Source organism: Scophthalmus maximus, chromosome 11 (assembly GCF_022379125.1).
Source record: "Scophthalmus maximus strain ysfricsl-2021 chromosome 11, ASM2237912v1, whole genome shotgun sequence".
NCBI lineage: Eukaryota > Metazoa > Chordata > Actinopteri > Pleuronectiformes > Scophthalmidae > Scophthalmus > Scophthalmus maximus.
In genome coordinates, this window is record NC_061525.1 from 13866729 (window position 1) to 13885063 (window position 18335).

Sequence of the window (18335 nt, forward strand, 5' to 3'; positions counted from 1 at the left end):
GCCTTTCACCAGTGGCAAAGGGTAAGTGGGTAATTGTGTGTGTGTGTGTGTGTGTGTGTGTGTGTGTGTGTGTGTGTGTGTGTGTGTGTGTGTGTGTGTGTGTGTGTGTGTGTGTGTGTGTGTGTGTGTGTGTGTGTGTGTGTGTGTGTGTGTGTGTGTGTGTGTGTGTGTGTGTGTGTGGTCAGTTGGTAAGCTTTGCTCTGTGTAATCCACTGACTTTGTATTTACAAAGAGTACGTAGGAGCTTCCTTTAAGAATGTAACTGGCACTCAGACTGTTTTGTTTGTGATTTTCTCTTCATTGACATTGTGTCTTGTTAAATATTCCAGTGGTTTTCAACCTTTTTTTTGTTTGAAGCCCCACAGCCCAATCACTCATCAACAGCACCATGTCCCATATTTAAATAGATTTTGACCTGGACTTTATATAACACAATTAATTAAATAAAACTGGATGTAGTTACAATATTTTTTTTCTTAATTTCTTTGAACTGACACTTTTATCTTTTTGCTGTTTGTTTTGTATCCAGTATTTATGCATTCTAGTACATGGCAGTCAATTGGCTATTGTGACAATAAATATAATGAAGATCAGCCTGACACCAAATAGTAATTTTAAATTTATTCATAGATTCATATTTTAATTTGGTGCAATCTTGATCTAGTGGATTTTAATGTGTTTTCATATGGGGAAAGTTGGCATTGGTTTGTGCTCTCGTTTCACATTAGCTACGCGACTCGCTGGGATTTACTGAAATATACCATGAACAAATGACAAGGATGACGTCAGAAACAGTTATGATGGTGGTGCACATCAATGAATACACATAGACCCAATTTAGCTTTGATTTCTAACCCTCATGCAAGTGGACCCAATGCTTAGTTTTAATTAATTGTGGCTCTATTCAGGTAAGAATACATAAAAACATTTTTTTATTTAAATAATTACATTATTTGCCTGTTTTTTCCCTCCTAAATCAGAGAAGGAGAAACAATGTGCCGTGTTCATCTGCCCCCAGGCCGATATTTCACAGAAGTATAATTTGGATGTAACATCATTCTTCACCTGATGTTCCGACCTAATTCCCACCTGTAATTAATGAGCAGAAATACAGAATCTACATTTAACAGATGGCTCTCTCTCCACACAAAGTGACAGTTTTTTTTCTAAATATCTTTAATCAAAAGTCAGTGTTTGAAAAGGCATTAAGGGCGATCATGGTTCAGACTTTGATCAAGCTTGAATGAATTTAGTTAAGGTATGGAAAAAGTACAGTCAGGATCCAGTTTCCTTTTGTGTTTTGCTCATACTGTTAATGCATGCATACACTTTTCTCTTGCCTTGTCCGTCACCCTCCTCAAACTTGACAACTTCTGCTATCGTGAGAATTCCTCACCCTTTTCTTTGGGCAGCTTCAACCTCCTTTTCATTCCTTTGTAACCAATCAGCGAGGTAGTGGGGGAACGTGGGCAGGCTGCCGTACTCTTCATCCTCAATCAGAGAGGTCTGTCCAATTAGGATGAACTCCTCGTCTGGGCCCGATCACTGGAGGACTGTTGGTCCATCTGACTAAAATGGGCAGAGGCTGGGGAGCGGAGGCACGGGGAGCAGAGTGGAGACCTCTCATGGCAGCAGAGAGCCATCTTTTCCCTGTACATGTAAAACTGAAGTTAGTATAATGAGCTTAGGGTTAAAGAAATGAAATGCATGCGTACCTTTCATTAAAGCCTTTTTTTGATGACTTTATCTGTGAAAGAATCATTTAGTCGTTTTTTTCCCCTTCTAGCGAAGAGCTGCACTTCAGCACCGTCCATTATTCGCACTTGTAAAACAGCTTATTATATGAGGGTGGAGTTGCCTTTTTATAGCCTTTAATAAAAAGCACTTTTCACTGACATCTTTGTCTGAAGACCCATTTCCACCGACCTGCCCATTACCATCACTTTTTTTATGAATGTGATTGTTTAGTAATTCCTCTCATTACTGTGTTTTCCCTTGACCCAGCCTCACCGCAGGGGTCCTGGCCGGACCCACAGGCCGCGGTTTGGCTCGCTGGGTTCCATTGCTCGGCCTTAACCTCTGGAAACCGAGACGCTGTGAGGCAGAGAGAAAATAAAACGAGATACAAGCGCTCGCACGCACGCACGCACGCACACGCACACGCTCACGACTGTAGATTTTCTCTCCCATCTTGTCTCATTCTGACAAAGTGATTGTCCGCTTCTTTGCCTCTGTTGAACATCTATCAGATCATTAGCGTTGGTAATACACAGAGAAAGTAAGTGTGTTTGTTTGTCCGCGTGCTTGCGCGTAAGTAGCCCCTGCCTGCGGCAATCCTCTCAGCCTGTTGGGAGTATGTGTATGGGTGGTGCGGATGTGACCACTGGCTGTTGGTGTGTATATGTGTGTTAGTGTATGCGTGTTTGTCTGCACTCTTGCAGGACTCTAGGCTGTGTCTAGCTCTGGGAGCGGGTCTAGGGAGGTAAGAGAGACTTCAAACAACGTCCTCGGAAGGTTAGGATACACTCACATTGACTAAAATCAATGAGCTGTAAGTGTGTGTTTTATTTGTGTGTGCATCAGGAGGGTTAGCCTAGTGGCCAGGAGCAAGACCAGACATGGATGGAGCTGAAGACAAAGCTGTCTGTTTAGTTTGGGTGGGGGCTGTGTTGTTGGTTGAGGAGTGGGTGAAGTAGTGTGTGCCTGCATGCAAAGGGTGGACAGCAAGCGCACACACACATACAGTACACACACATAAACAGGTCCCAATAGACAAACACATGGGCGAACAGAGTGGTGCAGCTGCAGTGTTTCTTGGCCCGTGGCTGTATATAGTCATTAGTTGCTTTTTTAACACGCAGATAATGAGCTTAGATTGGATAGAAAATCGCCTGGCCACATAAACTCGATCTCACTAGAAATTTATGTACACACATACACACAAGACATACTTATACCCTGGTAAGATCTATACAGTGATACATGACAAACCTGATTTTGCCACTGGACTGAATGGTTTATTATCTGCCATCTACCCCAGCTCCATGACCCTGCTCCGAACCTGTCCTGAAGGCCAGAAAAAAAGAGGGTTTCCTTATATAACTGTGTAATAATTTTAAATTTACAATAGCCTCATAGTGGGATTGTTGTAATTTTTAAGAATCCCCTTGTAGCCAAAGCTTTGTCGGTACTGGTCAGTCTGCCGCTCTGTGTAGGAGACTCCGGTTGACTCGTCATGGCCAAATGTATCGTAAAAAGGTCTCCGATGGAGACAGCCGAGTTGCACAAGTTTCTGTATTGTGGTCGGCAGCATATCCAAGCATGTTCACACGAGCTGTGCTGAAGGTGGATGTGGTCTATGGACATGAACATTTGAGCTTCACCGTGGCAAACCAGGCCACGTTTAAGCGTCTGGGACCTCAAGAAAATAAATTCGATATTTTCAGATTGTCTCTGTGAATGTCTGTTATGTTGTTGTTTTTTTAAATTTTATTAGCCCTCTATTTACCTATTTGCAAGTCATGCAAAGAATAATAGAGAACCCAACAGAGAGGAATTTGCTTAGACTCTTTGCATTTACAATCAATAAAAAAATAACAAAAGGTAAGCATACATGCAGGAACAATTATAAGGAAATTTAAATTGCGTTTTGTAAGGGCACTTTAAAATTTTATTCAGATGTATTTTGTATTTTCAGATGTATCTTTTAGAGTATGTCATTTATTCATCCATATTTGAACATTTAAGAAGATGAGACAAGCATCTGAGAACTTTTTTGTTGTCTTGAGTCAGTAACTTCAAAAAATGTTGTCTATGCCTGAAAATGACCTCTGTTCCTGTTCTGTGTTCAAATTTGTGTGTGTGTGTGTGTGTGGGGGGGGGAGAGAGAGAGAACACGAACGAACAATCTGGCCACTGTTAATCACAGGAGAGACACCCTGAGTGAGCGATAGAGAGCTGTGACAATCCACTTAGTGCGCTCTGTAATCTGTTTAACCATTTAGTGAGTTGTTAGAAGAGTATGCAAACACACTAGACGCCCTGCAGGCTTTCGTGGTGCACAGGACAGTGTGCCTCCTAAACTGAGCGGCAATTCAGTGCGAACGCAGTTGAGCTGTGTCCTGTGTGTTTGTTGATGTGTTAGGGAGCTGCTGTAGGCACTGAGAGAAGCCAGGCCTGGAGCGTGATGACAGAGACCGGACCCGGCCAAATAGAAGATCCCCCAATCCAATTACCCTGTTCCTCTCTTTTATTCTCTCTTCCCCTCCCTTCTCCCCTCCACCTTTTTACGGACCTGTCTTAGGAGGAGCTACTGATGGCAGTCCTGGCTGGCGTTGAAGTGGCTGGCTGCTCTGCTTTATGGATCAGAAGAGTATGCAGGAAGGATTATAAGCAGCAGGTTATGAGAAGCAAACATGACAGGCCAGCTCCGATTTAGGAGGGTTATGTAAATGTGCTTGTCGGCAAAATGTGTTTTTCTCCCTTTCAGTATTTTCTCTCTCACTGGGAGAGACGGGCAGTTTGGTTTGGAGGAAACGGAGTGGTGAGGGGTGCTAAAAGAGAAGATTGTTATGGAGAATGATGTGTAAAAGAGACACACCATTAATGTTTAATTTTCTCTCTAGACTCCAGTGCTGCACCAGGGGCAAGGAAAAAGTGTTGACTGAAGTCTTTATGAGAACAGCTAAGAGTGGGAGTACGTTACAGAGAAAGAGATGTTCCTTTTAGTGGGAGACAGAAGACAAAGTGACACAGAGAAGGGGAAGAAAGAGCATAGGACAGCTCTGTTAGCAGAGAGCACCCTTTGTCGTACATTGGCCTCTGAGACAGAAATACAGCTCTGCAGGTCTCCCCTAATGGCACTGATCATTACAAGAATATACCTCCTTCAGATGGGGTAAGCAGCATTCCAGACAGACACTCAAGTACCATGAATCAGTCGTGGGAGGAAATATTGCCTGAGAGGATAATAACCATCCTCCATGGAGGTTTCAAATCGGCAGCCATTTATTTTCTTCTTACACACAGAATTGAGCTGAAACAATAGAGTTCTGAGTGCAGTTCCCAATCACACACATACGCGCATATATGCTTGAATGTAACGACTCAAGTACTTATTTGTGTCACTGATAGATTTGGTGGATTCTCGCTGCTCTTATTGAGCATTGAGATGCCACAGCAATGTTATGAAGCCTCTGTCGTCGCCTTCACCCTCCCTGCCTCCCTCCCTCCTCTCCTACTCATTTAGTCTGCCACTTTTGCAGCACAAGTTTAGATCTCTGGGCAGCTGTTTAATTCATTTGTACTAATGTCTCGCTCAGTCTTTCTCCTCTTGTACTCTGTCTTGCTCTCTCGCCAGCCTGGTCCCCACAGTTATTTTACCTTGCGTCTCATTCTTTCTCCCTGGCGCACATACACACGGACGGACCCACACACATTTGTCTTTCGTTGGTTGTGATGGCACTAATTAATAATGCATTCCCTAACCATCATAAATAAATGCCTTACTCTAACTCAATCCCAATTCTCACCTGAACCCTAAAACGGAAGTCCTAATCAAGTCAAGCAGAACCTTATTTTTTCCCCAAAGGGGCAATTGGTTGTGTCAAAAAGTCATTTGAAGTTGTGAACGTCCACACAACAAATGTGTCCTTGCAGTCTTATTTTTAGGGCTGCAACTACGATTAATTTCATTATTGATTAATCTGTCAGTTATTTTCTCAATTAATTGAGTAGTTGTTTGGTCCATAAAATGTCCTAAAATTTAAAATTTGGTTTGGCAATAGATTAAAAAATGACAAAGTTTATGTTCGACCACCGACTCATCCATACTCTTACGGGTTTTCATTCTACCCTCTCAGTATATCTCTATCATTCAGCCTTTCCGTTGTTTCTTTTTCTCCTCGTTTATGAACCCGTACCTCTCGGTTTCTGCCTCTTTCTTTGCCCAGATCTGAGTGCATGGAAACTATGTACAGTTATGTATACATGTCTCGCCTGCTGTCTAATCAGCAGAGTGAAATAATTCACTTCCTTTTCTCCATGTACACACCATTATCCGCGTAGAGCGACTGAAATCTGTCAGTGCTGAGCTCTGTGGAAAATGTTTTCAACGAAAAATGCTCTTTTAGAAAATGAGGACAAATCAACTCGTCAAATTTCCAAACACATATTAATCTGAATTAATAGTGCTGTTGGAAACAATGTTATGGCATGCATGTTTTTGCAAGTATACATATGCCACAGTTACTGTATGATGAGTGCATGTTTGAGAGGAGTTGTTTCTATGTAGTGATACTGAATGTTGGCATAACTGTATTTTTTATTCTCAAAACGCTTTTGTTCATTTTGCAAAAGAAGCCAAAGTAAATACTGTGTAAACACAAAAAAAGATATACAACAAATTCCCCTTATAAAATGTTATGAAACGAATACCTTTTTTATTTGAATCTGCGCTAATTTAAGAAGAGAGCAAGTAAACAAATTATAAATCTGGCCGGACATTGAAGGCAACTTTCGTGCGTTTAATGGTTTTGGTGTTTCTGACACATTTTGGTTGAGGCCAGAAAAAGTCTTGAGGTCTGACACCTGAAGAAGTATTGTTGAGTTGAAGGGATTAGATTTAGGATTTTGTTTGCAAGGTGTCAACCCCTCTGTCGTCTGGATGTGCGCATGTGTGTGTGCGCACATTGTCCTCTGTTGTGTTTGTTAGGTTATTTGTATTAGTGTGTGACATGGGTTAACTTTTCTTTGCTCCACTTTTGTCCTGATATCTCTCCCTGTAGGCCAGATTGCAGAGCGCTCGGGGCAATGTTGTTTTGTCTTCTGACGGACAGGCAGAAAGAGAGAGGGGGAAAAAAAAGAGCGACTTACCCTGGCCAGTGATTAGGCCAGTTTGACACCACAGACATGGAGGTGGTGGGGTGGGGGAGGGCTGGGGAAGGGGAAAACGAAGAAAACGGTGTGTAGATGATATGAATAACAATGTACGCTGTGTGTCTCCCTGGACCCTGATAACCTGCAGACCAGAGCTCAGTCCCTGTGACAGGCTGCCCTTTGTGGCCGTTTTATCCCGCCTGTACACTTGCAAGGTAGAGCCGGGATAATCGCACCTAATCTAATTAACGCTAAAGAGGGCCATGACTGAGGCTGGCCAGGAGCAGACTGGGCACGTAACACACACACACACACACACACACACACACACACACACACACACACACACACACACACACACACACACACACACACACACACACACACACACACACACACACACACACACACACACACACACACACACACACACACACACACACACACACAAACACACACACACACACACACACACACACACACACACACACACACACACACACACACACACACACCCCACAACAAACACGGCTCAACAGCAAAATCCTGTTTGCATCAGAAAAATAAGGTTGTCATATTGATTATGCAGATGAGGCCCGAACAGGGGCTAACTGCCTCTTGGCCAGCCGGTTACAGCTGACACAGGCTGAAGAGGGGGTACAGAGAGAGAGGAAGAAAGGATTAGAACAGGTTTAGCCCTCTGTTTTCTTTCTACCATTTTGCGTGTTACCACTTGAGGGTGAGACAGCAGCGTTGTCCTCGCTGCTGTCTCACTTGATAAGGTTGTGGCTGATGGTGTTTAAGTGGAGTGAAAAGGAAGTCTTTTTCATATCCAGTTAACTAGCTGAAGTTGCATCCCCCTAAAAAAATCATGCCCTTAGCAACAAATAAAATAATTTAAAAATAATGTGCTATTTTTTTTGTTCTCAATAATTTCAGCAGCAATATATTTGATTATTATTTGCTTATTTGATATTTGATTGATGATTTTCATCATCAATCAATTAGTTGATTATTTTAAGTTTTTTTTTTTTTAAATGACCATGGGCTCCATGAGAGTATTGTCTTGTTCAAGTCTAAAACTCAAACCAAAACTTCAAAAAAAAAAAAAAATCACATACAACATAGAAAAGTGGTAAATGCTCTTGTTTGGAACCAACTCAAACAATTAACTAACTAATAGTACGTTGCATGTAAAAACATGTTCTGGATACATGGCTTTCATTAACCTGCCTGTGTGTGCGTGTGTGTGTGCGTGCAAATACATGAGTTCCTGTATATGTGTACACACTTGTCTTCAGGTGTGTGTGTGCGTGCGTGTGTGCGTGCGTGTGTGTGCGTGCGTGTGTGTGTGTGCGTGTGCGTGCGTGTGTGTGTGTGTGCAGCCAGCCGGCAGCCAGATTGCTATTTCCCCCCTCTGCCCCTATAGAAAGGCCTGGGTATTCTCTGGATGAGGGTGTGATGTACAATTGAAGGGCAGGATTGAAACTGATTACCTTGTTAACTCCTGGCACCCACTGGCAGCTTGAAATAGACCTGAGCGCCAGGGCCTGATTTGCAAATGAATTACCTCTCGCCCGGCCCTCCCGTTCCCCTCCCCTCCTCTCTCTCGTTCTTTTTCTTTTTTTCTTTTTTTTTTGTCCATTCGCTTCCAAGATCATCTTTTTATATTGTGCCATGACAGATGCTGTGCCGGGCTGCCATTGTTCCCCATCAGTTTTTCTGGGGCCGCAAGGAGAGCCAAAAGATTTCCACATGTGATTTTAACACAAGTCGCCCCCCCCCGGCCGTACAGCCCAGTGCTTTATTCTTTGTGTACCAGTACTGCAATCTACAGAGTTTTGGAGCAGGCACAAATGTTGAGGAGTGTCATTGTCTCCGTCTCAATAATGGAGAGGTATTTCTCTGATTAGGAAATGTTCTAATTGGGCGGTATGAAAAGGACCGCTGGCTATTGAAGAAACCTCGGGGAAATTGATTGCTCTCCATGTCTCCCTTTGGCTCTTTCTCTCTCTGTCTTTGTCCCGCTCTCCCTCTGTAACACACTAAAAAGAAGTCAATTTTCTTCAAAACTTGGCCCCAGGATTCAATTCTTTTCAGTGCTGAGTCGGTGTGTATAGGCAGAGAAGAGGGAGACATGGGCAGTCCGTGGGGAGACGCGCTCGGTCTGTGATGTTATAAGTGTGTTTAAAGTAGCTTTGTGAGTGTCTCTGCGTTGCTTCAGAATTTTCCTGGCTCAGAATAAGTTGAAGATGTTTCACCAGCTTCAGCCTGCAGATGCTCGATCTGTTTGTCCTTCTCCATATTCAAAATCATTTTTGATGACCCGGTTCATGGCAAGAGCCTTCAGATTTGTACATTATAGATTTTCTAACAAAATAATAATCGTAAGGTTTTCTACAGAGAACGTTATTTTCTGTTTAGAAGACCTGTCAACTCTTCAAACAAACACTGATACTTTTGGGACATACCTACTAAACTATTTGATTTATAAAAGTGACGCTTTGACTATAATCCTGTCCTGCCAAAATCTAAATCTTTGTGTATTTAGTTTGGAGGTGCTGTTACACAGTAGCCACAAAAAGTTCTTATGAATTAAACAAAACTCCTGTTCCTTATCTAATTGATGACGATGATGACAATGATAATGGCAAGTAATACTGTCACATATTAAAGTAAATCTTGTTTTGAGTTTTGAGAATAAAGAAGTATTTCTTTTACTCTGTTCAACTCGTCCATGTCCAGGTGTCAGATATGGGCCACATATGAACGTGTGTGTGTGTGTGTGTGTGTGTGTGTGTGTGTGTGTGTGTGTGTGTGTGTGTGTGTGTGTGTGTGTGTGTGTGTGTGTGTGTGTGTGTGTGTGTGTGTGTGTGTGTGTGTGTGTGTGTGTGTGTGTGTGTGTGTGTGTGTGTGTGTGTGTGTGTGTGTGTGTTTGTTTCTAAAAGAGTCAGAAAAGGAGGAAAGGCCAGACATAAATCAACTTCATCCTTCATCCCTCAGACATAAATCAACTTCATCCTCTTATTCCTCCCTTTTCTGACTTTTTTATTGACTGCACTTAACCCTCCCGTAGAGAAACATAAAGTCCAGAATGTGTTAGCCCCATTTTTAATGGACTGCTTTTCTCTACCATTTTGGGATTATGCTAAAGTACAGCCCTCTCCACTGGAAGAGGGGCAGCTTGCGTGTGTGTGTACAAATGCCGAATTACATAGAAACCATAGAAAGCATAAGTCTGTGTTTTGTTCCCTCTTGTGTGTTGTGCATGGAAGAGTGACAGCCCATGACTTACCCCTCCATTATCCCTCCCTGTGTGTGTGTGTGTGTGTGTGTGTGTGTCTCCAACCCTCATAGCTGTGTAAAACCCTAAGAGGCAGCTCTGATAATACACACAAAAAAATACAATTTCAATTTCAATTGGCAGCCCTGTTAAAAAGGAGCTATGGAGATGGCAATCAGGCCTGCAGGAAAGCTGAGCTCCCTGCATTGTGTGTGTGTGCGCGCACGCCTCCATCCCTCAACTGCTTAATATCAAGCCTTTGCCTTCTATTAGTTAAACAGGCAGATGTCACTGATGTGGACTGTGTGTTAGTGAATTGTGTGTTTTGTGTTTGTGACTGTGGGTTTGCTTGCTCTGGTGTCCCCATCACATCCACTCTTTAATAAATACGCCTGCCATTCTATCAAACAACATATGAATGCTCAATGATACGCTTGACAAAGCATGCAACTGTGGCAAATGGGGTGCACACACACACGCACACACACACTACAGTGTCCTGTCTTCCCTCTGATGCTTCTCTTTTCTGCTCCTCTTCTCAGTATCTGTGACTGATATCAGGTTCGAGAGCTGCTCAAGTTCTAAATGTTGTTTATGTAAAGCAAAGCAGATAGGTACACAAAAAAAGCTGAATAGTACTAACAATATGGTCATTGGTTTATAATGTTTTTCTAGTCAGAAGTTAAATGTGGCAAAACGCAGCTGGAGAACAATTGCCACAATCACTAAAGAAAATTAAGTTGTAATCCTGCATATGACAAAAGAAAGTTTTGTCAAACTTCATCGGCCTGCGTCCTTGACTGTCAAACCCAATTTGCAATTTATGTTGTTTCTTTTCTCTTCTAGGATTTTTCTGGGCCACGTAAAAAAAGTCTGCCAAAAAAAACCTTGGAAATGACTCCTAAGAAGTAGTTGTCAAACTCTTAGGACATTTTTTTTATTAAGGCTTGATATTTCACAGTTGAACCACATTGAATGACTGTAAATCAAAGAAAGTACAAATACAACCAAATAAATAGAGCTTAAATAAAAAAATTAGCATAAATCCACATCTTTTCTGCATTGTTTGTTATGTAAAATAAAAGTTTGCATATCATCAAACATAAAAACTCTTACGATATGTCTGTGAAAGGCTTATATTGCTCAAACAGCCTTTGGTGTTTGTTTCTAACTTTTTGTTTTCAGTACAAAAATGACACAAAACCATTGGAAAAACATTAATTCCTCTATAATACTTGCAGAAAGGATGCAATGTAATTCCGATTGACCTGAAGGCTGCTAGTACACATCACCGGCATTGCTCGTAAAGGACAGTAAAGTCTTCGCCGCCACTCATATGGGACAGTTAAAGACATTGATATGGCCAGTGGGTGAGAGCCTGATATTACGTGGTGAACATGGCCAGTAGTGGACAGTGAAAGGGTTAAGGCTTCTGCACACAGGACAGCAGGCCTGAGAGGTAATGCATGGCTGATGAGTGCTGGGCTAATGGGCAGCGCTGTCAGCTGGAAATCAAATGACTGCCTCTGCATTTTAAGTCCCTCTGTCGCCTCCATTGACTGACTAAAGGTATTCATCTCTGCCGTGTCAAGGGGTGGCGGGAGAGGAAGAGAGAGCGAGTGGGGGGGAGCTCAAGTCAAGAGAGGGGTTGAGGAAAAAGAGGGGCAGGACACCTTGGAAGAACCTGAAGACCTAATGCAATTATTAGAAACTTGACCACAAATGACAACTCGTCTGGTGCTCGCTCTGTAATTAATTGTCTGCTCGCAGGGAGCACAGGGTTTTGCAGGGTGAGTGGCGTGGGAGGGTGAGGTGAGGGAGGGAGCAGAGAGAGAGAGGCAGGGTGATTGGGAGAGGGCAAAATGACAGGTGAAGAGAGACACGGACAGGGAGATGAGGTAAGATGAGGCAACAGCTTAAAGATCCTCGTCAAGAGTGCAAGAGACGGAATCGGGCACGGACGGCGAGAAGCCGAACACGCACCGTGAGCGAGAGAGGCAGAGAGAATTCACAGAAGAGACGGTGAAAGGTATGCGATTGAAGTGGATAAAATAAGGGCGGGGGGAGCTGGAATGAGAAAGCAGAAAAGTGCCGACAGTGTGATGGATCCAGCGTGAGATCGGTCAGTATTGACCTTGCCAGGGTTCAGTTTAACACTCATACTTGTTTGTCCAGTTTTACTTAATTGACCTCAGATAACTAATTGCGGTTTCCTGGAAGAAGAGTACATCACTCTCTCTCTGCCCTCCCTTCCTTCACTTGCCGTTCTCAGTCAGGCTCTCTGTCCTTCTGGTTTTTAAACTGTTTCAAAAGGAAAACAGAGGTGGTCCACACACAAAGGGTTAGGGTTGGATGTTTGTAGGGTTTTTTATGTTGTATTATGTTTTAAAAAAAAGTACATTTAAGAAATTAAAAAGGAAATATTAGTTATGAATTCCAGGACTGTTCCACACCCGGGTTCTCTGAATCAGACGTCTAATCTTAAATTTTAGAGTAATGGGGATATGAAATATAAATATAATGAAGGACTGAATTTGATTTAACAAATTTAACTGCTGTAGGTTGAGGTTCCTACTACTGTACTTGATGAATCTCTTGGACACTGTCATTATTCCCTTGGACATAGTGATGTTACTAGTAGCAACATGTGCACTTATTATGCAATAGGTCAGCATTAAATGCTGACCTATTGCATAATAAGTCTTAAGTTTGTCTTAAGTTTGTTTATAATACAGAATATATACAAAATGGCGTTTCTCATGTCCCAACAAACACAAACACAAAAGATACACAAAAAACAGCATTGACAAATTGGATCGGCATACACACAGGACATCGAGTTATGAAGGTATAAATACTGAGAATATATACGAATACTGTGAGAATACTTCTTCACCTAATAAAAGTGAATGACTAAATGGTTTAACATAATAATTTGGCTAAATTCTCTCTGAAGCACCTTACCTTGAGAAAATGTTTCTTTCTTTGCATTTAAACAGGAAGAGCCAAGGACTGAACCACCAACCTGCTCTGCACACAGCTAGAAAATGACTGTAGGCTGTCAATGACAAATTTTTATAGTCACACTGTAGCAAAAATAGTAGTTTTTAAGGCGGTTACCTTACTTGTAAGTGAATACAATGACATTCACACTGTGTATAGCACCACATAATAGATTCTTTACTGAGGATAAACTAAGATATGTGACGTGACAGTCATGCCTTTTCAACATGCCAACCGTGTCACACAGCGTACTGTGAATCACTGTCTGTCTGCTTCATTCCTTCATCATTCCCTCCATCACTCCCCGTTCCTCCGTCCCTCCCTCCCTCCCTCCTGTTGTGTGCCAAGGCTGTAATGTGCTCCTATGGTTGTAGTACGCAGGCCACAGTGTCTTCTGAGGCCTTGTGCTACACCACCATTACTATCTGGCCTGCCTCCACTACAAATTGGATGAACAGGCACTGACACATTTTCAATATTATTACATTAAACCAAGTGGATTTTGATTGATAACCTAATATTGGCCTAATGCAAAACATCAATCATGGCAAGTATATTAATTATTTAATATTGTGGCGTAATTCAGAAATCGATGCTGCCTCTGCGTTGAAGGCCCAGAGTACGGAGGGAGGGAGGGAGGGGAAGAGAGCGATAAGGAGAAAGGGAAAGCTCTGTCCCTGAAGACCTCAGCAGATTATATGATGTTTTGAAGAGATGAGGATGTAAAATGGTTTGTGTGTGTGTGTGTGTGTGTGTGTGTGTGTGTGTGTGTGTGTGTGTGTGTGTGTGTGTGTGTGTGTGTGTGTGTGTGTGTGTGTGTGTGTGTGTGTGTGTGTGTGTGTGTGTGTGTGTGTGTGTGTGTGTGTGTGTGTGTGTGTGTGTGTGTGAGAGAGAGAGAGTGTGTGTGTGTGTGTGTGTGAGTGTGAATGCGTCTAATGGATAGAGCGATCCCTTCGGCCCTGGTGCGGACAGCTCTGGACAGTTTGCCCTTGATGAAGTCAGGACAACAGATGAAACAGTGGGAGATTAAATGCAAGTGAAGAGCTTAATGAAGGTTGAATCCCAGAAATAAAAGACGGAAAAAAGAGATGGTTATAAAAAGGAGTGAGGAGGGAGAGAGAGAGGCTGGAGGAAAAAAAAAGCAAAGGGAAATGAGTGGAGGAGGAGGGATCGAGCGCCGTGTCTCCCCTGTGTTAGATTGTTTCTCACTAATTGCGCTTCATTAGCGGATTACACACACTGTCACCACGGTAACAAATGTCTTGCTGTCTGGTTGCCGGGCGCCCATCATGTATAATGAATGTGGCGGGGTGTTTGTCAGAATGTAATGTAATTACAGCTAGATGAAGTTTGCCTTAAGTGGTTGACTTGTCTGCATGTGGCTCACTGACTGAGCACAGAATAAACAAGCAAACATCCTTCCCCCACGGCTCTTTCTTCTTTAGGAGTTGTTTCTTACTTTTGTTGAGATCTCTTCCTTCATGCTGTTGTTTAGAAATGTTAAAGATGTGGAAGTGGCTTCGGTTTGTGTGGTCACACTGGGAATGGCCTGATGGATGGATGGAAGGAAAAATGGCAAGGGGGGGGGGGGGGCGGAATGGATTAGACAGTATGTAATTTTAGAGATGGTGTAGATTTACACTGTGATGCTGCCAGCTGCATTAGCAACTGCCTGTCGATAAGCTTTCCTTCCTCTCAGCACACACACACACACACACACACACACACAAACACACACACACACACACACACACACACACACACACACACACACACACACACACAGTGATAGGACCACGGCCGGGGCGGAGTTGTCAGTAATGGGGGCCAGAGTTGTATGGAGGCTGCTGGGATCGGGGAAGGGGGCTGTTTGTGTTCTCTTGATCTTTTGATTTCCACTGCTGCAAATTTGAAATGTGCCAAAATTGCATCTATTATTTACTGCCAATTTGCTCTTTTTAAAACCGACTGCTCCCCTCCTCCTCCTGCTCCTCCTCCTCTTCCTCGGCTTGCCATTCTGCTGTTTCTACCCTGATAATCATACGCACATTTTTTATTAATTCACAGATAATAAGCTCCCATTTTCTTCTCTGTAGTTGGAAATTATTATTGTGGCTGGCAGCAGTGTTGCCACAATATTAGTCCACCTCTGACAACACACACAAACACACAGCGCTTGGGTCTGAAAGGTTAACAGTTTTAATAATTCCCCATTATGTGTTTATTTCCCCTTTTAATTGACGAAATCTTATTGATGTTATCACTTTCTCTACTCTAACTTAGAGAGTAAGGGTTCACAGATTTTTAACTGTACTCCAGCTAAAGCCAAAATTATTTTTTTACTTATCTGTTGACAGAAGACTTATCTGCAACCATTTTGATAATTGAGACAAAAATTGCAAAAACTCACTGATTTCAGTTTCTAAAATGTGAATACTTCCGGGCGTTCTTAATTTTGGTAAATTGTTACACAACAAGGCTCCAGAAACTTGATGGAATATTTTTTCACCATATGCTGATATTCTCAAATGTATTATGTGATTGGAGAAATAATGAGTAGATTCATCAATAATAGAAATAACTGCCTGTCAATTGCAGCCTCGGTGTGAGATAGTGTGAATTAGCCACAGGTAATGTTCCAGTTAAATGTGTTGAAATATTCAGAAAGCTCTTCATAAATGTTCATAAACCACACCTATATAGGGTGTACAGTTGAGTTTTTTCTTCTGTCTCTCATGTGTTGTTGTTTTTTTCCTGGTGTATATTCATGTGTCTGCAAAAATGCTCTTTTTAAAAATTAAATGACGTATTGTGTTGGCACTTTATTTACAGTCGCGGAAATGTGTTGTTGTGTTGCAGGGAAGCCGCGAACATCAAAGGCAGATTAGAACATCTGGTAAGTTTTATTCGACACCCCCTCTTTTATCCCCCAAACGCATGCGCGCGCACACACACACTCACACACTTTGATATCTACATTCCTAATGAAACCTCCGGAACTGGAGCTGAATACCCGCAGCTAACAGGCATGGGGAGAGAGAGACAGATAAAATAGGGATAGAGGGAGGGTAGTGTCTCCTCTAGGGCCAGGTTTGGCTTTTATATTAGTCCTTCATTTATCCGAAGTTCTTCCCAAACACACAATAGCACATAGGTTATCCCTTCTCTTCGTCTTTTTTTTCTTCCTTGTTTGGATATTTGCATGATTGCGTGCCTACCTGTTTGCATATGGATATATATGAAAGACCCTGCCCCCCCCCCCCCCCCCCCCCCCCCTCTTCTTCTCCCTCCTCCTGTCAACACGGGGCCTTTTCCTCCTTTTTCTCCCATCCATGAATTGAGGGGCCCGCTGGAAACGCTCTCCTGGGACAGCTCTGAAAATTTAATGGCCAACGTATCCTGGGTTTCTCTTGCTACTTGCTTTAATACGGGGTCAGAGTGCCGTGCAACACAGCGAAGAGGTTCTCTCTTCTCTTTTTGGGTGGGAAGGAATCAAGGTTTGATGTGCCCCATATTCCTGGGGATGAATTATAGACAGGGGTCAGTGAGGGTCCCGGCTCTCTGTGGACGTCACATGCCCTCCCTCCCCTGCCTCGCTGCATACTAAACTGCAGGTCCCAGCACCCTACGCAAATGACCCACTACGTGCTACGCAAATGACCCTGAATATGCCACACAAATGACTGACCCCGAAACTCGAGCAACTCTCCGTTAACTCTCCACTGCAGCAAGCGGCAGATCCGACACACTTGACCTCGGATCTCAACGTTGTCAAACTGAGTCGCAGAGTTATTCCTTAATGTTTTTATTGAGAGTGTTCAGAACACTGATGGAAGTCTCAGTAGACTTGAATTTTTGCGGAGTGAGTTTTTCCCCACTATTTAGTGCATTGTTTACATCAATGGTGTTTCACTTAAAGTTCATTCATAGTGCAGATGTTATAGTTGCAATACAGTTCTGAAAAATGGATCTAAAGCATTGATTTCTGCTTCGAAAACTTGTGATGTGAGATAGAGAAGCACCACTTGGGTGCATGGGTGTCTTTGGCTGACTTTAAAATCAATCCTTCCTTTTCTAATTCACTTATGCCAGCTAACAGATGCTCTTGAGATTCTTGAATCACCATCATTTTGCATTATGTCGTATTGTGGCAATGTCAACAAAAAAACTAATGTATGGGCAGTTATGTTGAGCCCCACTTTGCAAATTGTTCACAATTCATAGATTTTGGACACCTGGATGCAATGACTGATGTTAAATATAGTGTGTGATACAGTAATGCTCCAGTTTGGGTTGGAGACGTCTATAGGTGTGATGGATGTGCTACTCCATAAAAGGTGGTGTGAATTATTCAGGAGAGGGTTACATACATAAACGGCATCAATCAATATATATATATGGGAAGTTTTATCTTGGCAAACATTAGGGCTGCAGCTGTTTTCGTGTAGACACGAGTCTTCCTGTTAAAAGCAAATAGGGGAATGTTAACTAATTTTAATATGTGATAAGTGCTAGCAAATATCTCAATTGCTCAATTGTACACTGATTCACTGAAGTTATATAGAACTGTAGAGGAATGCAAACTAGATTCTTTTACACACTCAGGCCTCTACCAAGGGATCCGTTTAGCAGCAGGTCCATGTATTTTGTTTGTGTACTAAGTGAACCTATAGGGACAGATTATAGCATGTTTTTGTTTGATTCTGTTGCTGCTGTGTCTTTATACTCATCAGGAGTGAAACATTACACATTTAGACACACACACACACACACACACACAGACAGACAGACGTGCACAAACACATATTGGTATTCTTTTCCTGAATATATGTTTCGAGGAATTTTAAATACCTGGATACTGACTGTTTGAATTTACGGCTGTGTTTATGCTTATGGGGAGATTGCACCCCAGTAGTCGGCTACCTGGGGAGCGCAAGACTCTGATTACAATTCGGGACAGAGACGTGTAAATAACGGAGCTCGTCCCCCCTCTGAGGTGGAGTTGCAGTGCTGTTGAAAAAGTTGCTTCCGTCTTTACTTCGCATACATTTCGGTAGATTCCTAACCAGGCGTTTATGACTCTCTGTTGATGCACTGCTCTTAGGATTAGCGTCGCCAGCCTGTACACGGTCTCTATCAAGGAGTCTCTTTTTTTTTATTTTTACACGCAATA

General features: G+C 42.5%; 1 protein-coding gene across 1 annotated transcript in view; it reads left to right on the plus strand.

The window, feature by feature from the left end:
- rsrc1 (arginine/serine-rich coiled-coil 1) overlaps positions 1-18335 on the plus strand; it is a 106696-nt gene that overhangs the window by 25158 nt on the left and 63203 nt on the right. The window contains exon 5 of the mRNA XM_035622730.2: positions 16022-16058. Coding sequence (XP_035478623.2) covers positions 16022-16058 — 37 coding nt within the window. The remainder of the gene's footprint in view (positions 1-16021; positions 16059-18335) is intronic.